We start from the raw sequence: 19,212 nt of genomic DNA, 5'->3' as shown, positions 1-19,212 counted from the left end.
TTTATGTTTTCGAGGGGTTAACTCCAGATTGTATTTCATAGACTGATAAACTTTCAAGTTTGAAAAGATTGTGTTGAATGAGTCTGTAAAGTCTTAATGCAGAATTGTTTGAAAATAAAACCTACATTGATCTCATCTTAAACCATCTGTATCAGTGTCTATTATTTCTCTGAATATTTGATTTGTGTTCCTCATGTTTTATACCTAATACATGCTGAAGTCTCCACCTCCTGGTACCATTCTTTTGAATCAAATTAAAATGTATGTTTGTTCAAATTGTCTCTGGTATCATACAATCACAGAATAATTTACATTTGGCATATGGGCATGACATAAAAAATGTTTTACACTTAAAGTTTACACTTTATTTGTAACCTCATTCATTGTCTACATATGTGAAAACTGTGATTTTCTATGTTTTGTAGTCATAAAGATAAGAGAAAGGGTCCTAAGAAAATTACCTCCTAGGATTTCATTTTTTTTATTTTTTTAAATCTGTGATTTTTAGCCCCAAATGCACTCCCTCTGGCTAGAAACGTGTAGTTTCTGAACATCACTGAATTAAAAAGTAATACAAATAAAGGCAGTAATTTCCGTAGGCCTTTCAAATATACCGACACTGGTATTGTGCTGGAGACAATGAATATGAGGTTAAAGTCCTACATTAGTCATTTTTACGTGTTTTAGTTGATATATGACATCCTGCTGCACAATGATTTATCTTAGAAAATTGCCATTTAGGTCAAAGTATATGTATTTTGGGCGCTATATTCTATTTTCTTAGCTCCTCCTAAAACAATTTCCCACGCATTTCATACATCTATAGAAAGTGTGACGAGGCTAGCCAAGTTAGCGCCTAGAGTAACTATAACCCTCCAAACCCCCTTCACCGGCTTTTTTGCGACTGAGTCAAACAACCAACCCTTTGATTATTGAGAATTGCTTTGTGATGTGTTGAAGAACTGTGGTAGGCCTACACATTAATTACAATTTGCAGTAAATAAAATCCTAAAGGAGTAATGGACACAGTACTTCCAGGTCCAGAAACAAAAAGCGGTGGGGCCCACTTCTCCAGTTACCTGTATGCAGTTACTGTACCTGTACGCAGTTACCTGTATGCAGTTACTGTACCTGTACGCAGTTACCTGTATGCAGTTACCGTACCTGTTTGCAGTTACCCGTATGCAGTTACTGTACCTGTATGCAGTTTCCAACCTCTGTCCTGCAGTGCCCATTAGCTCAGCCTGCCGTTAGAGGTTACTGTTGATACTGACTTTTGTGTCTCCTATAAAGTCTTATGTTAAGCCTTGTACATTCATTCTCACCTCGAGTTAGCAGGCCCCTAAAACATGCTCTATTCAGGCTGTGAAATTGTCGGGTTCCTCCTTACTACCTATCAAAGTGTTAAGTAGTTCAGTCAGCGTCACTTTGATTTTTAACGTTTATAACTTTTATACTATTATTTTGGGCAACCTGATTGGCTGAATGCTGTGTAACACTTATGGAAGTAACGTTGAAGAAGCATGACCCACTTTGAAAATGGTCTTTTATGAAGACAGTGCATGGCATCATTCATCAGTTTGTAGCACTTCAGAGAGACTGGAGGCAGAATCCTGCACACAGAAGACATCAGGCATCATACAGAACTTTGTATGTTGGTCACATCATGGTTTAATTGTGGTCATCAGTATTCATTTATCAGATATATATGGAGATTGATTTTGTGCTTCATACTAAACTCCATCTAGGTTGTCTTTAAAACTCAAGTTGTGTGCTGAACGGAATCCCCAGATAGGCCTACATGTATTTTATCTCCCTTTAAAACCAAGCTGTTATGTGGGCTTGCAGGCATGCTTTAAAATATACAAAAAAATGCAAATCCAACACACCTGACAAAAACTGGCAAGAGAGGCTACATGTATTTATTAATAGTATGTACAATGTATACCATCATAAAGTTGACATAATATATTGACAAAGTCAAAAGTATGAATATTGCCCCCTGCTTATTTGAGAGTTGTCTCTTGATAATCTTTTTTTTTTTTCTCGCTCACCTTGAGTCTCTCATTTTATTGATTTCATTTAGTTTAATTTCATCATTATTCTCTATTAATTATCCTTAAAGTGTATCTGAGGCACACAGGGAAAACATGAATAAAATAAGCGTAAAAAATTAATACAACAAAAACATCAAAACCAAAACTATCATATATTTACTTATATGTGGGTGTACATATCTATAAAAACAGTAACTACATGATAGCATTTTGTTTGAGCCAGAGGAAACTTATAGAATTTATGGTTTATCTTGATTTTCCTTTTACCATGTTTTACCCAATGATGTATATAAATGTCTATGGTTTTACCATGTACCACTGTTGGTCCGTTCTGTCTGCTCTCTATTACTCCCTGTCCATAGTCTCTTGAGTGTTATTGGATTCACTTATTCTTTTGCTCTTCTACCTCTCACTATTCCCTCAATTGTCACTTTTCACCCTGTAGCTGAGACACAAGCGTGATTACAGAAAATCAGTTTGAAGGATATTTGGGACATCAGAGTAAACAAACGAAAAACAGAATTGTCCAATACCTTCCTCTCTCCCATTTAGCTCAAGGGATGGTGGCTCTCTCAGAAAAAGTGTACACTGTGTGTGTGTGTGTGTGTGTGTGTGTGTGTGTGTGTGTGTGCGCGCACGTGTGTCCGCATGTGTGTGTGTGTGTGTGTGTGTAAAATAAAAGGGTTTCAGGTAATGTGTGACATTTGAATGCGTGTTTAAATTGAGCATATGTGAGGATTTTCTTGAATTTGGTCACTTTTTAAACTGTAGTTCCAATTACATATGTATGGTAATTGTGTGTGTTGTGTACATATATCTGTTGTGGGTAGTGTGGGCATTGTTTGTATTTCTCGTGGACTCTTCCTGCATACAATGTGATTGGTAACATGTACAATTGCAAGTGGCGTGTGTGCATGTGTGCGTGTGTGAGTGTGTGTGTGTGTGTGTGTGTGTGTGTGTGTGTGTGTGTGTGTGTGTGTGTGTGTGTGTGTGTGTGTAAACTCATACCTAATTGGCGTTATATATATATTATGTACAATGTTTCAATGTGTATGTGTGTATGTGTACATCTTACGTACAGTGTGAATACAGTGTGCAAACTATGTGTACCAAAATGTGAGATGTGAATACTTTGTATGATCAATAATGTGTTTGTGTGTGTGTGTGTGTGTGTGTGTGTGTGTGTGTGTGTGTGTGTGTGTGTGTGTGTGCATGGCTCAGGAAACTTGTTAGTTCCAGATCTTGAGGAAGCTGTCCCAGGACCCAGTGGCCACCGCCATGCCATCATCCGTCACGCCTAGACAGCTCACACGATTGTCATGGCCGGCTAACACTCCTGGTGAAGAGAGGGACAAGTCTCATCATATTGTACATATTACTATTAATACACAATGTTACAACATTCCTTAACAGGAAGGGAGCTGCACTGAGCTTTACTGAGAACATGGCAGCTTGTGAGTTACCATTACTGAGGTCTTACTGTTGCGAAGGGTAATGTCACTCGACATTACTTCCCAATTACCCCTGGCCACGCCCCCTTCACTGCCAACTCACCACACCTGTTCCCACTTCCTTATTCACCTATAAGTACCTGTTTTGTTCTGCTCAGTGTAGTGTTGGTGGCCTCTGTTTGTGTTGACATCCTAATGCTTATGTACATCTTGTAGTATGACACTTCATATCATTAAATCATCACACAATAACACGTTAAATCATGTTTGTTCCTCCCTTTTGTATCTTCCCTAGATAAACACGACCACCCTTCTACAGTGCTTTAGTCCTACAAAGCCCTGGGCTACATTCAGATGCCCTTAGGAACTGAAGGAACCTTCCTTCCTCGCTAGTTAACCTGGAAGTTTCTGCTTCCAGCGTCAACAGTCCTTTTTTTTTTTTTTTACCAATGTTGCATGGATGTAACTTTTGTGGAAGAGTTTCCACAATTTCACCTCACAATGCATTGCTCCGATAATTACATGTTTTGACAGGTTAAAATGACTTTGTTATGTTCTGTAACACGTTTATTAAGTCCATTATATCCACACTGTAGCATTACTGTGTTGTTATGAATACATTTGGTGAATGAATAAATCCATTAAAATGTTGCTTCACGTGACACGGAGTGAACAAGGACAGTCGATTCATTTTAGTGCTGCTTTTTCCTGGCGACTTTTCCTCCCATCCATATCTTGAACTTTATGACATTTTCAAACAACATTTTCAAGGAAGTCACAAAATAAGGAAAAAAGCAGCATCTTCAAAAGAATTCGAAAGCAGCCCATCCTGAACTAACCCATCATCAACTCTTCATTTACTAACAAAGAAAATCGACAGATATTGTCCTTTTCCATAGTCACAGAATACGTTTTCAGTTGATCATTATCAGCTTGAAGAACTGAAACCGTGTCCATGGTGCAACAACACCAAGCATGCAACAATGCTACCAAAACTACAGCTACTTCCTCCCACTCCACTGACCTGCTCGATCTCCCTTCATGGCGTCCCAAATGTTGCAGTTGAAGTCGTCATAGCCGGCTAGCAGCAGCCGTCCGGAGCGGGAGAAGGCCACGGAGGTGATGCCACAGATGATGTTGTCGTGAGAGTAGAGGCTGAGCTCCTGGTCAGCACGCAGGTCAAACAGCCTGCAGGTGGCGTCATCGGAGCCTGTGGCGAAGGCGCTGCCATTCGGAAAGAACTGAGAGGCAGGAAGAGAAAGGGATGGACAAAAATGGGTGAGAATTGTTAGAAATTGGTACCAATTTAATAAATCATTACAGGGTATATCAAACAAAAAATAATAATATTAAGGAGGAACAATGACATTTTAAGAGTATGGTTTCTTTGAACTCATGAACAAGGAGTAGGCCATCAGTGACCCCTGCACACTCACACAGACAGCGTTTATGTCAGACTCATGGCCTGTGAACGTCTGTCGGCACATGCTGTCCCTGATGTCCCACAGTTTGATGGAGGCGTCACAGGCCCCTGACACAAATGTGCGGAAGTCTGGGGACAGGGATAAGCTCATGACATCACCGCTGTGGCCCGAAAACACTGTGGTCTGCTGGCTTGTCTCGATGTCCCACAGCGCACTGAGGGAGAGAACAGATACACACTAGAGTAAGGCAGTCAACATTATAATATTGAGTGAAATGGGTAATAGTTAACTTGGCTGCTTGATCATGGTATAAACACATGTTCTTCATCAGGCCTGGTGACTGATCCATCAGGACTTACCAGGTAGTGTCTCCTGAACTTGTGATGATTTGATTGTCATCGATGAAACGGCAACATGACAAGTAACCTGTAGTATTGATGAAAACATTAGAATGCTTAACCAACCTCAGGGTTCCTGTCAAGTATTTCCATGAGTTCCATAGACTCTGTAATGTTTTCTTATGGAACGGTAAACGTCCCAAAGTGCGCTTGAAAAGACTTCAGAAACGGGTGGACTAGGGATACCAAACCTCCTGCTCTATCACTATGCTTTTCTTTCTGAGGCACTCAATGGCGTCTCCCCCCACAGGGAACACCTCCCCTCTCCCCCTTACTAGCTGTATTACTGCCTCCTTGTAAGCACTATAGGGCTAAACTCAAAGACAACACAGATTGCTAGAGATGCTCGCCAGAAGGTACACTATGTCCTCTGAGGCTGTACCAAAATTAAAGAGTTCTGGTTACTCATACATTAGAGTATCAAGAGGATCACTAGTCTACAAATTCCATTCTGTCCACGACTATTCATTCTGGGGGACCCCTCCTCCTTGGATTACCTCTTTTCTTCTAACTCTGACTGGGTACAAACGGCGGTCATGCTGGGCAGAAGGTTGCTTCAGCAATGGAAATCAACACACACTCCTTCTCTTGGAGAGTGGCACCTTCTGCTCAGTAGGATTGCTGCATATGAGAAGCTGTCCTTTAGACTAATTCTAGATTGATTTTTGCTAAAGTGGGAATGGTATCTGGCCTATATTGAAGGCCCTTAGAGAGGTTTACCTTTAAGCTCAGTTGCCCCTAACCCCCCATACACTTTTGTAGTCTATTCTATTTCTCATGGTTTAAAGATGTGACACAGTCTTCAATCCCCCTCCTTTTTTATTTTATATGCTATTGCTTTTAATTTCCTATCCTATGTTTCTGTATACCTGTCTGCAAGAGAGAGAGAGAGAGAGAGAGAGAGAGAGATTGAGTGATTGAGTGAGTGAGTGAGTGAGTGAGTGAGTGAGTGAGTGAGTGTGTGCGTGTGCGTGTGCGTGTGCGTGTCCGTGTGCAGGTGGGTGTGCGCAGGTGGGTGGGTGTGGGCAGGATAGGGTTAACCCTAACCCATGTAACATTTACTCTTGTATCTATCTATCTATCTATCTATCTATCTATCTATCTATCTATCTATCTATATATAACTGCATTTCGTTGTCTCTGTACTTGTACTCTGCACAATGACAATAAAGTTGAATCTAATCTAATCTATATAACCACAATAAAAAATAGATATTTTAAAGAAATGTATTTATATTTATTATTGTTTGTATCCCTTGGTTGGGTCGATTTATCTGGAAACAAATGTGGAACTGGGACCTGTTAAGATGTTAAGGTTTGGCTGTGTGTGCATATTTGTGTATAAAACTGTCTGTATGTATGATTGCAATATGTTTCTGTATACCTGTCTGCGAGACAGAGAGAGAGAGAGAGAGAGAGAGAGTGAGTGAGTGAGTGAGTGTGTGCGTGTGCGTGTGCGCCTGTGTATAATTTATTTTGCATATATTTCTCATCTGAATACCTGTACATTTGTTATTTGTCTTGTTCCATTTCCCTATAATAAAATACTTATCATAAAACAAGAATGCTTAACCAACCAATGCTGAACCATATCATATCAACTTGTAAATTGGACAACACACGAAAACTACCACAGTAACACAGCCTGGGGACTCACCAAGGTGGTGATTCTACTGATGACTCAGCTCATTATAACTGTGTGACTCTATGATTAATTAGCCATGTGAAAGTCTTCCTTGTTTAGGGGTTTGGGTCCTGAGGATTCCCATGGGCCAGGACTAATACTGAACTGCATACACCAATATCATGTGTCTCTGAGTTACAATCAGACATATTTACATTTGAAATAAATAATAATATGGTACATGATCCATATTTAGGATCTCTCAGTTAAAAACCAGAACACTAACCCTGAAGCTTTTTAGTCATATGTTTATGTGTAATCTTTTACCTGTGTGGCCAGGTAATTCTCTGCTGACCCTGACGTTGCCCTCACGGGTCTTCAAGCAGTAGATGGAGCAAATGTTGTCAAGACCTCCACAGGCCACGTAGTTCCCAGATGGGGCATACGCACAAGTCATCACCCAGGAGGAGCGTAGGGGAATAGCATGCATCTGAAGGAGAACTCAGTTAGTGACAGTGTATAGACATACAGACGTGGCAATGGAGAGGGCAGAGTAGTAGTGTGACTGGGCTTGAGAGTCACCAAGTCAGTGCAGCACAACAGTGGTCTATTGTTCCTCTATATTGAATTTTGTAGCCTTTTGAAGAACCATTGCCTAATAGAATTTACAATGTTTGAATGGTAAAGTGACTCTGGGTGGTTATGATGTAAGCAGCTATAAGACAAGTCAACCACATTCCTACAAAAGGAAGCTTTGGCTCCAATTTCATTTCCAATTCCTGAGGCTGGCTGAGAATGACTCAACCTATTCAGCCCCCTTAGTGATACCAGGGGAGATGTTATTTTGGTGGACTTACCTTGTTAGTGGTGTAGCTGTCCCAGATGATCAGTTTTCCATCTTGAGAGGCACTAACCAGAAGCCTGTGGATACAAACGGTTGAACCATTTCATATCATCAATACAAGGCCAGATCCTAAATGATAAAGTTGCCTTGAGGCTTAAAGGAATATTTCACCAAAATATAACATTTACATTTTAGACATTTAGCAGATGCCTTTATCCAAAGTGACTTCCAACAAGTACACTTGTCGAAGTAAGTGAATCATCTATACATCAGTCATCATAAGAAAAACAAATCTATCTACCAGGGGCCAATGGCAGTCACAATGCTAAGTTTCTGTGATTTTTACCACTGACCTATGCTGTTGTCAATTGACCCAGTGAGTTTTAAATAGCATACTTGGGTTATTTTTCAGGAGCGCCTGGTTAGCAGGTAGATACAAGCATCCTTCACTGAGCCAATACTAAATGGTATTCACTGAGCCAATGCTAACTATCACTGCAGTTGCTAGTATAAAACGTAGCATCATGTTTCCTGTTTTGGTTTCAGTGGACTTCCTGGTTGCATTTTCAAACTAAGAGCACTTTCATACGAAGTAAGAGCACACAATAAGCATCAAATTAAGATATATTGGATAAAATTGCTACTAAAAGGCAATTGGAACAATATTGTTTTCTATATCCAATGGATCTATGGATGCTTGTGCTAGTCTGCTAACCTAAATCACCTAAATATAACGCAAATATTCACTTACAAACTGACTGGGTTGATCAACAATAGACAAGGTCAGATGTAAAAAAAAAAGTCATATAAACTTGGTGGATATTGGTTTAATATTCCGGTATCACTAACAGGCTACTGCAGAGGCAACATACAAACAACATTCTAGTGATACTGTCTGTCCTAGCATCTGTTGTAGGTGGGATCTTGATACAGTTATTAAGTTATGAGAGGAGTGCAATTCTGAGGAAAGAAGAAGCCTTTAGGTATTTGGCATACACCCACCTTGAGTCTGTGCCCCAGTGCATGGCATAGATCTTAGCCAGGTGCCCACGAAGGGTGCGCCTCGTCCGCATCTGAATCCGCCCCACAGGGTCCAGACCTGCAGTTATCTAATATACACACAAAGTATTTGTAAATGTTTAAAGGTTGATTAAAAGGGTTAATCAAGGTTATACTTAGGCATTAACCAACATGTGTGTTACCTTACTACTGAGAGCAGATAGTCTGTACTTGAGGTCAGAGGACAACTGTTAAGAACACCTACTGTACCTGTGTCAGGGTTGAGTCCCCACATGCTTTCCTGGCATCCTAAGAGACAGAGCAGAGAGAGGTTAAACAGAGCAGTCCAGTGCAGCATGCATGCATCATCAGTCTTCACCAACCCCTTCCATCCCAATAATCCAGTGGTTTTGCTGTTAAAGAAGAAATCAGTAACATTCCCTGATTTACCCTTATCTGGTTCCTAAGTTGCTCCGCCTCCTGACGCAGCTGCTCCAGCTCACTCATGTTGGATTGGTCCCTGGCCTTTTAGATGTCCTCTCACACTCTGTCACCTAGTTGGGAAAAACAATGGACAAACAGCATGACATGTCAAACTCAAACTTTCACACAGTGAAATAATCCTAGAACAGACAGTCACCGCAAGGGAAATTCCATCAACTGCTCGTAATGTAATGAGTTATGTTTGGTCATGATAGATCAGATTGAATGATTTGATTGCAGTGAATGTCACCATGGTGGGTAATCAACTCTAAACTACACCACATGTCTCATGTCCCACAACTGGCTTCAATCTGATCAATGGGTGTGATCTAATCATAATTATTTGGCATATTCCGCCTTGAGGCATGCTGATTTACACCACCACAAACATTACTGCAGTAGAGGATATATTCTGAGGAAATTAGGCATACAGATTGCAAATTATACTTAATTCTGCATTTCAAATTCATGGTTTCCTAACACGGTGAATACTGTTAACTGTGTACAGTGAGAAAAAGCCCTATAATCTGTATGTTTATGGTGGAGCAGCTTTGTCTGGTTTAACTGTTTATAATAATCTGTAATCTGGTGTAATCTGAGGGAGAGCATCATTTAATGGGCTCTGCTATCCATGAACCACTTAATGCTGAGAAACAAGATTAGGATTACAGCAGGCAGCATTTATCATTTATTAGAGACACATTGAACATTGCCATGTGGTGTGTGTGTGTGTGTGTGTGTGTGTGTGTGTGTGTGTGTGTGTGTGTGTGTGTGTTTTACAAGCAGTAACAACTGAACAGTGCTTCTGATTGGTCAATAATGTTGGACATGTGAATGCAAAATGTCAGTTTTCTATCTACAGTATTGAAACTAATCTTTCTCTCCTCTCCCAAAAAGGTAAGAGTCCCCGCTTACTAGTGACCTGTTGTATTTCCTGGTCAAAATGTGCTAAATAAAGCCCCATTGTGCTTTTTCTATGAAAATATACAAATAATATTTCACTTGAATGATGGGATCTACAAACATCCATATCAACATGCTGAACACTAAAGAGTTTTTGATCCCATGCACAGGGAATAAGAAATTGGGCTCATGGGTAGCTCAGCCCTACTATCCCCACCCACCCCCATGAGACAGTGGTAACGCATTCAAATTGTATCCAAAAATGGGCACTTGTATTTGCATGAGTTTGGGCCTATTCAAATACATTAGACACCAATGACCACACAACTCTCATTGCACACTACATTTACATTACTGTCGATACCGTGCCTCGGCTGTGCACCAGCACTGTGAAAATATATATTTTTAAACAGTATATTCATAGACATGCAGACTGAGAGCATCACTTTTAGTGTGAAAGGTTTTCAATATATTCCTGTAATACCGGTGCCTCAATGTTAGCATTATCTAACACTCACATGGGCCATGATATTAAAGGCATCCAACACCATACACCCATACACCCAAACAGGAAAACACATACACACCATCACATCTACTAGGGAGAGCAATTAGCTAGGTCATTGTTCCCTGGGGGAACCTCCAACCAGATGGATCACACAGTACTAATGGAAGGCGACAGGGGGAAATTAGTGGGTCCCAGTCTCCTGGCACAGCTGCTCATTTAGCCAATAAAGCACTGAGGGGGGTGGAGCATCAGAGACCAGGGTGGGAGCAGGCATGGGATGGCATCACCCACTGAGATAATCAAATGCCCCTTCTTGTTTCTTCCATGAACAATATGTATAGTCATGAGAGTGTTCGACATTGTTCAATAAGTGGTTATCCAAAACGAAGGATATAAAATGCAGGTAACTAAATTAAGGATGTGTGAAGACAGGGCAGAGGAGGCAGGATTACATGTTAGTTATTGAGTACAACAGGTCATAGGCTGGTTGTAGCCTCTACCTGAGGGTGGGAGAGGAGCCTTCAGGAGGCACTTTTTGAGGCACAGGTTGTTCTCGATGCTGCGTGTAGGATAGCATGGTCAAAATCCACATACATTAGTGATGCAGACCTATGATATTACAGGTTAACAACATAGATGGCAACATGATAGCTAGGCTGAGATGCTCTCCTAAGGAGATGCTTTTTGACTCTCATACATTTATTTTTTGATTCATATTAAACTGCATTTGTAATCATTCCTGCTGTATTGGTAAGGACTACTATATGTGTGCAGCCCACAGAACTCAGTACTATTAATGATGATTGAAATTGGAACACTGTTACAATGTGTCAGCACCATTCAATAAACAACTCACGTGTTCAATGGGCCTACTTACACTAGGTAGGCTATTGTTATCCATGATCACTTTTTAAGCATTTTGTCATAGACATAATAACCTGTAGGCCTCCGTTCATATACTTATTGGCACTGGCAGAGAGGCTATGGACTTGGTTCTTATTTGAAAAATGATGCAAAATGAAAGTGTGGCCCCACCCCTTATGTTCATGCACAGTGAACGATACTAGGCTATTCGGTGACATTTCAGAGCCAGACTGGTTAGCTGCTCATATTAAGCGCACGATCTTAACATTGTAGAGCTTGCATTATGCCATCGTTATGAAGAAGATGAGGAGGTTCCTAAACACAGTCTTGGCATAGGCTAAATGTGAAATTCATCTTGAGGTCAAGCATGCATTGACTGCCACTGTAACAGCCCTCATCAACAAATTGCCTACATCGGCCTTGCGGCGCAGCTTTGACGGTTACTCCCTCACTGCAAGCAACAGCCTACCAAAAATAGAGGGTATTTGATAAAGGCGTTATTTGTTCATATCATTCTATGATAGGTTAATTCTTATACAACTGATCCCGGGCATTCACGACAAATGGCACTGATGGAAACCGTGTATTTTATCCAAGCCGCTAAATATGCAAACGCTTTACGGGTAGCCTATGTTAATACAAGTTACCGCATGGATGTACAGCAAGTTACAATATGCAGACAGAAACTCACAGGGTAGGCAACCGTGGAGATTCTTGTGCCTATAGGCTACCCTACCGCATCTGTGTAAAAGATCCCTAAAATACTGATGAAAATGCATTTCATCGAAATGATGAGCCTATGAATAGGCCCATCACTGGGAGGCTACATCATCCAGCCATCTTACATCCATGACAATTCTGACAGCATTTTATAATGGATGGCTACCTGTTTGTTAATGTTTCCGATGTGGTTGCTGTTTTTTTCTCGAATAATATCTGGATACAATGTTTCAAAAAGCCTGGGGAGGATTAATAGTCCCTCTTTTGCCTTTAAAACAATATTGGGACAAAAAATATGTAGATATTTTCACTATCCACTCTGCTCGTTGTCTTCTCTGGATTCTTGCTCGATGAATCTCCAATGCAGCCTACACGTCAAATAAATATCAGAACGAAGTACAGAGACACCATATCTCCGTTTGGTAGGACCTCTTGAAAAGATGAGATCTGCTGTTGTGTTCCCGTTTCCTCTTCAGTATGGGTTGCCTTTCTACGCCCGAGACCTTCATAAGCATGAAAACATCTTTGTCTGAGCGAATTGAACACAATTTCAGTCTGTCAACGCATCAAAGAATATGCACTGAACCCTGTGAAATTGATCAATGTTTTCTATATCTCCGTTTTATTCTGATTGTGGTTTTCGTGATCCTCGCTTCCTTCCTCCCTTATTAGTTCGCGGATCTCTTCCTCCTCCCTCTCCCTCGCTCCCTCGCTTCGTAATCACCGTCGCCTCCTCGTCAAAAAAATGAATTATTGAATAAATTGCAAAGCACAGAGGTTTAAGAAAAATTGAGAAAAATAAAAAGAATATTGAAAAGCGACTGGGCTATCTTACCGGAGGAGCAGGAAACCCACCCATCGGTACTCAGATAAATAAAAACAAGATCATGCAACAACAATGGTTTTTTTTTAACATACGATGTTTTTGTATTTTGCCCTAAATAGCAGTGACTAAATACATTAAATAACGTAGTCTCAGATAAAATCACCCGGTCTGCGCTTGCAAATGATAGATCTCATAAGCACGATTCAACCACACCCATTTCTGCGAGACTATACCATTTTAGAATCCCCCTCTGATGTCTAGATCAAGGTGGGATGACTCCTAGAAGGTCCCCGATCTCCTGCAGATTTAATCCATCATAAACCGCATTTGGCTATTCTTTGATAATATTTCATGTCTCTATATTGATAAGGCCTACCGCCAAATGTCTTACGCAACAGTCAACCTTTGGCCATATAATCGGAGGGAAATAACAGCAAAATCCACTATGCGCCCACTCACAAAAAACTGTTTTAGCTCCAGTATAGGCCTCAATTCATCATTCAATTCAGAAGATTACTTACCCCTCTGCTCTTTGATTAAACTATTGTGTAATTAATACCTCAGAGTAATTAATCTGAAACACGGTATTATCCCTGGAGATGCATACACCTAAGGGTTCCTTTTTAATTAGCAGATGTGTGAGAGGGCATATAGGTCTACTTGGTGAAATCTGTCAGGAAAATCACTCACGGAAACTGTCATTGAACTTGTATGAACTAGAGACTAGAGAGAGAGAGTGAGAAAGGGAAAGAGGGAGAGGGAGAGAGAGATGCATGGCACACACACATACATACACACACACACACACACACACACAGAGAGAGAGAGAGAGACAGAGACACTAGATCATTTTATCTGTGGCAACCAAAAAGACAATCTTCATGAGAGAATTCATGTTTGGTGTAAACAATGTTAACTGTGTGAAAAAGAAAACTGAGTTCCATTAATTCATATGTCATGACAAAGAAGGTTGTTTTAGTCAGAGAGGTTACTGGTTTTGATTGAACGTGGTTATATTAATGATCAATGTGAATTGGGTGAATGGTTGAATGAGCAACACTTATGTTGTGAAAACGTTTGCTCTCATTTGCATTTGAGTCAGGGCAATCTGAAAGGTCATTGAAAAAGTCAAAAAGTGCATGTGTTTGAAGTTCAGAATACAGTAGACTACATTCTTTGAATCTGGCTGCAGTGCATGTTTCAAACAAAGGGTTGATAGGGCTTGGACATGCAAGGTACTGATCCAAGAGGCTGCAATATTACATGCAGGGGGACAAGAGCACCCCCCCCCCTCCCCCCTCCACAAAGACAGGCAATGGTATGTCCCACCTGCCCTGTCCCTCTGCAGGCCCCATAAGGGACTGTAGTAAATGAGGATAGGTTGCCTAGCAACAGCAAGGGTTTGAGCAAAGAGATGGACACAAGGAGCCATACATCCACAGATGGAAAAGATGCATGTAGCCCATGGAACGCCATCTAGAAAATATATTCTTTAGGGCTACACATAGACATACAATAACTTCACATTTCAGCTCCTGTATAGGGGTGCCTCTAATTCAAATGAAAACAAATCCACAACCTTACAGGATAAATTCATATTGGCTTTTCATTTAAGGCATTGCTGGAATAAAGAATGATGCTACTTCTCTTAAAACAAAAATATAGTGGCTTTTGTTTGATAACTTTTTGATAGACTCAATATTGCATTTTGCACGCTATATGGGTGATAGCTAAGTGCAAACTTAAATGAAAATGGAATGCAAATACATACACATATTGTAGATCCTAAATATATGAAAAACAAAACTTTACTTCAAATTTGAAAAACATTGCAATAAAAATAGTATTGAAATAAATTAATTTACAAATATGCAACTTGATTAAAAAACAACAACACTCATATTTGTGTTGTAATATCTGCAAACCATATATGGTCTCCTTCAGCCTGTAGGTGTCTACCTAACACATTCAAGTATACTTCCCATAGGCTCTCTATTGGTCTTCCCATTCTATAGTTGATGGGCCTTCAGAGACCCCTGTCGCATCTATCTTCCTTTTGCAAATTGAGTACATCACAATTATGGTGAGGATAACGAGGAAGCACGCAACCACAATGATTGTCAGACATTCATCCGCACATTGGTTCGGAGGATAACTAAAGTGTGCAGAGAAATAATGTTGTCACTGTTCATTAATGTTGGCCACTTTGTTAAAAAAAACAAAAACATTGTTAAAATGTTAAAATGATAGCAAACGTCAGTTCTTTGCTTAAACAGTTGGGGGCAGTGAAACATTTAAGGAGATCATCTTTACCATATTTGGAATGTATTCTGTCTTATTAGAGTCACCTACCAGTGCCACCTACCAAGTTGTGATTTTAAAGTATTATGGCATGAATCCGTAGTTGAGTCACATGGAACCCTGTTCCCATGGACACTGACACTGGACTGCAGGAGTAGGAATGGCCAAATTCAGCATTGTATAGATACACAGTCATTCCGACCCTTATAGTTAATCTGGCGAAGATGTTTAAAAATTCTGTCACGTCATTGCCACTTGCAGTTTTAGCATGAACAGGGATTATCCTGCCCACCATTGTTGGGTATGGAATAAAGTAGCCATACACTATGTTGCCTGCTATTTTGCCTTTACTTTATGTAGCCTTTGGGATGGCAATACCTGTGAAGTGCTGAGCCTATACATGTATCAAATGTAAATTATATCTGGGCAATATGATTTGCACAAGAGCAAACATGACTACCTATTCCAGGGGATAGTGTCAAATACCTGGTAGCTATTTGCAGTCCATCATCTGATTGAATGTAAACCCCCCCCTTTTGTGCTCCTAACACAAATGTTTCATTTGTGGCAATTATATGGCATAAAAATGTATAGACTACATATAAATGTAAAGAATATATTATTGTCACAGTATAATCACCATACTGAAAAGTGCTTCTACAGTAATTGCCCCTTTAGCAAAATGCCTTTGCCTCTGCTTTGGTCTAACCAATAGAATCTTGTCTGGCTATACAGCACATTTCAGATGCACCCTCTTGAATAATGCCAGGCAGGATGTTCAGGGCTTGCTCTATTAGAGTTACAAATAGTATATTGTCTTGGCTCTGTTCATATACAAATAACTCAAATTCTGTGCTTGTTTTGATATTGGGTCAAGCAAATGTTTAATAATTGGGCCAAGTTAAATCTGTTTAATAATGAGCCCACTTTTGTTTGAAATAATCTATGTTTTTCATCTAATATTCTTGTGAAATTCATGGTTGCTCATGCAAACTACAAGGCCCACAAAGCTGCAACACATTTGACATCATAACAAAGCGACAGTGACGCTATGTTGTCGTGAGTATCCAGATTTTCACTACGAATATATAAAAAAAAAAAACATCTAATTTCTGATTACCAGCACATTATGCCATAATCAGAGTATTTAATGTTAACGTTTTTTTTTAAATTATTATTGTCATTCTTCAGGTGCCTGACCAGACTGACGGACTGGCAACCATCAACTTCAAGCAAGATAACGTAAGGCAAGCCCAACCCAACAACAAGCAGCAGCATTGTAACTGTGTGGTGGGACTTGGGAAATATCCAATCATCTAACTAATCTCTGCCATGAGCCTTATGATGGACGCTAGTGTCTCTTTTCTTAAATATGAACTAGCATCGACCATTGATCAGGCGGTGAGATGTGCCGTTGAGACCGTTTTGAAAGAAACGGCGAGGGTCGTTAGCATCAAACTAGCTGCAGCTCGGACTGCCGCTGCGGAGTCTCATCGTCAGAACCAAAGTTTGACAGAGAGACTGGAAATATCGGAGGGTGAACTCAAGGCTGTAAGGTACTATATGACAGCGGCCGAGAAGAACATCAAACAATGTTTACTTCTCAATCATAACCAGCCGAGATCAAATATAGGTGCGGGCTCCGTAGAGTCTCCCTTCCTCCCCCCCACCACTGCTACGGGGAGTCCTTCCAACCTGCTGCTGAACAGGGGCTCTACCCGTGCGCCCAAGTCGTTTCGAGCTTCATCCACACGATCTCAGTTTTCCAAGTCACTCCCCAGTGTAGGTCTTTGTTTACCAACTGTGCAGCATGAATGGCCAAGGAGCAGTTCAAGCTTTAAAAGATTACGGGCATCCTCGTCTACAATTTCCTCCAACATCACGCGAACAACTAAAGCTCCTGAATTGGAGGTTGGAAACGTACCCTCAAAACCCGATGATACAGAGGGTCAGTTCTACATCACAAATGATGGAGTCGTAGAGAAAGGTATCCATTGAAATTGATATTTGCATGCAGTCAGTAAATGAACAGTCACCTGCTCAGTAAATGTTACTATTACCTTTTGCATCAAAGTAGAGGCCCATGATTTGTACAGTACATTTGCATTTTCAAATAAATGAGTATAGTAATCAGGAATACTTCAATAATGTTTTGGAATATGCTTATTGTTTGTCTTTTATGTTTATCGTTTGTCTTTTGCAGAGTATAAAGCCATTGCAGGTGGAGGAGAGGACTCTGGAAGAACTCCACTTGAGCAAGACAGGGAAACACTGGTAGTGGAAGCCCTTGAGGAAACCTCTGACATCACCAATTTTGCGTTTGAGATGGGTCCTCCAGCAGGCAGTGTGAATGAGCTTGACCTAATCCAGGTGATGGATGATGTCAAAGAGGGAACAGTTAAAATTGAAGAGGACCCTGATATCCCTTTGCTAGAGCCTCTCCTTTCTGAGTCATCATCACCACAGCTTCCACAGATCACAGCTCCCACTGGTGACAATGATAGTGACAGCACCTTCATGGGCTTTGTCCCACCTCCTGTAGGTGACCCTGATCCTATGGGGCCTATACAGGCTCAGAGGGAGAGTTCAGATAAGGTGCATCGCTGCAATGTGTGTGGCCGTGGCTTCCGCCGCTTCTACTGCCTGAAGACACACCAGCGCATTCACACGGGAGAGCGGCCGTATCCATGTAGGTACTGTGAGAAGCGTTTCCGCCACCTCGACAGCCTGCATAAGCACCAGCGCATCCACACTGGAGAGAGGCCCTACCGCTGTGCCCAGTGTGGATGCTGTTTTAGGGAGCTTGGCCAGCTTAAGAAGCACAGGCTGACCCACTCCCCTGCCCTCACCTCACCCCATCCTATTCTCTCTCTAGTGCAGGCAGGACCCTCCTATACCTGGCCACACCTCAACTCACAGTCTCAGGATTCAACTTGAGATAGGGTGGGAATTGTAAACAATTTTCGTATTGTGATTTAATATACATTTTAGAGGGTTGGTGGATATTATTTATTTGTTGTGTTGGAATAAGTTCACCCCAATAAGAAGCAATCATGTATACTGAAGCTAATCATGTCTATTTGTATTGTAATGTTTTTGCATTTTTCTACATATGCATACAACAGTGTTTGTTATGTCACAAATATTAGTAGGTCTGCAACTCTGTACCTATGTATTGCATTGTAAAGCAATTGTACAACAGTGGTTGTTATGAATATTGTCAGTTTGCAACAAAATAGTTTAGTTATAAAATTGAATTAAAGAATACCTCATCTAAATTGGTAGTGCAATGTTGAAATGTATGGTGTATTTTGGTGTTGAGTCACAAGAGTTGATGGCGTTGCACCACAGCTTAACAACAAGGAACATTCTCTTTGGTACATTTTATTGTCTGTTTGAACATGAGGTACACTCCATCAAAATATACATAAACTAACATTAAAAACATGGTAGCTATGCTTTCAGTCAGCAGATATTAACAATATTTTAACTGGAAATTGATGTATTTGTTTTGAGCAAAAATTTATTTATTTTGAAAGTGTCCATAACATAATTTCCTCAATAAATCATAATGCCTTAAGTTTAACAAAAATATTCTGCATCATTTCATTACCAGCTCTGATTATCTGTTTAATGTGCAATTGTATCCTATATAAGTATGTGCAGTGCTTTTTTAGTTTGACCTGCACAAAGTCATACAAACAAAAGTATCTTAATTTGTAAACAATAACAATTTATTTGAGATAGAAACTTACATATATATAATATAAACATTAATATATTTTTGGTGAATTTATCTAAAATGTGGAT

At 40.3% G+C, this 19,212-nt stretch overlaps 2 protein-coding genes across 2 annotated transcripts; one reads left to right on the top strand and one right to left on the bottom strand.

Annotated features, from left to right (window-relative positions):
* Positions 1–1,900: 1,900 nt before the first annotated feature.
* On the bottom strand, positions 1,901–13,247 carry gnb2 (guanine nucleotide binding protein (G protein), beta polypeptide 2). The gene is made up of 10 exons (XM_083665409.1): positions 12,442–13,247; positions 9,248–9,351; positions 9,068–9,106; positions 8,801–8,907; positions 7,812–7,875; positions 7,282–7,444; positions 5,292–5,358; positions 4,945–5,146; positions 4,533–4,749; positions 1,901–3,393 (listed from the first exon to the last, which is right to left on the bottom strand). Exons 2-10 carry the CDS (start codon positions 9,302–9,304, stop codon positions 3,287–3,289), a joined length of 1,023 nt encoding a protein of 340 aa, XP_083521535.1. The 5' UTR covers positions 9,305–9,351; positions 12,442–13,247; the 3' UTR covers positions 1,901–3,286.
* Positions 13,248–16,734: 3,487 nt separating this feature from the next.
* Positions 16,735–18,956, top strand: LOC310800979 (uncharacterized protein; the record flags this gene model as incomplete). The annotated part of the gene is made up of 2 exons (XM_083664883.1): positions 16,735–17,389; positions 17,606–18,956. The coding sequence occupies 2 exons, from the start codon at positions 16,735–16,737 to the stop codon at positions 18,337–18,339; spliced, it is 1,389 nt and encodes a 462-aa protein (XP_083521009.1). The 3' UTR covers positions 18,340–18,956.
* Between the last annotated feature and the right edge of the window lie 256 nt (positions 18,957–19,212).

The sequence above is a fragment of the Argentina silus genome (assembly GCF_951799395.1).
Source record: "Argentina silus genome assembly, chromosome: 2".
NCBI classification, from domain to species: domain Eukaryota; kingdom Metazoa; phylum Chordata; class Actinopteri; order Argentiniformes; family Argentinidae; genus Argentina; species Argentina silus.
The sequence above is the reverse complement of the archived record's forward strand: the minus strand, read 5'-3'. Positions and strand labels throughout refer to the sequence as shown.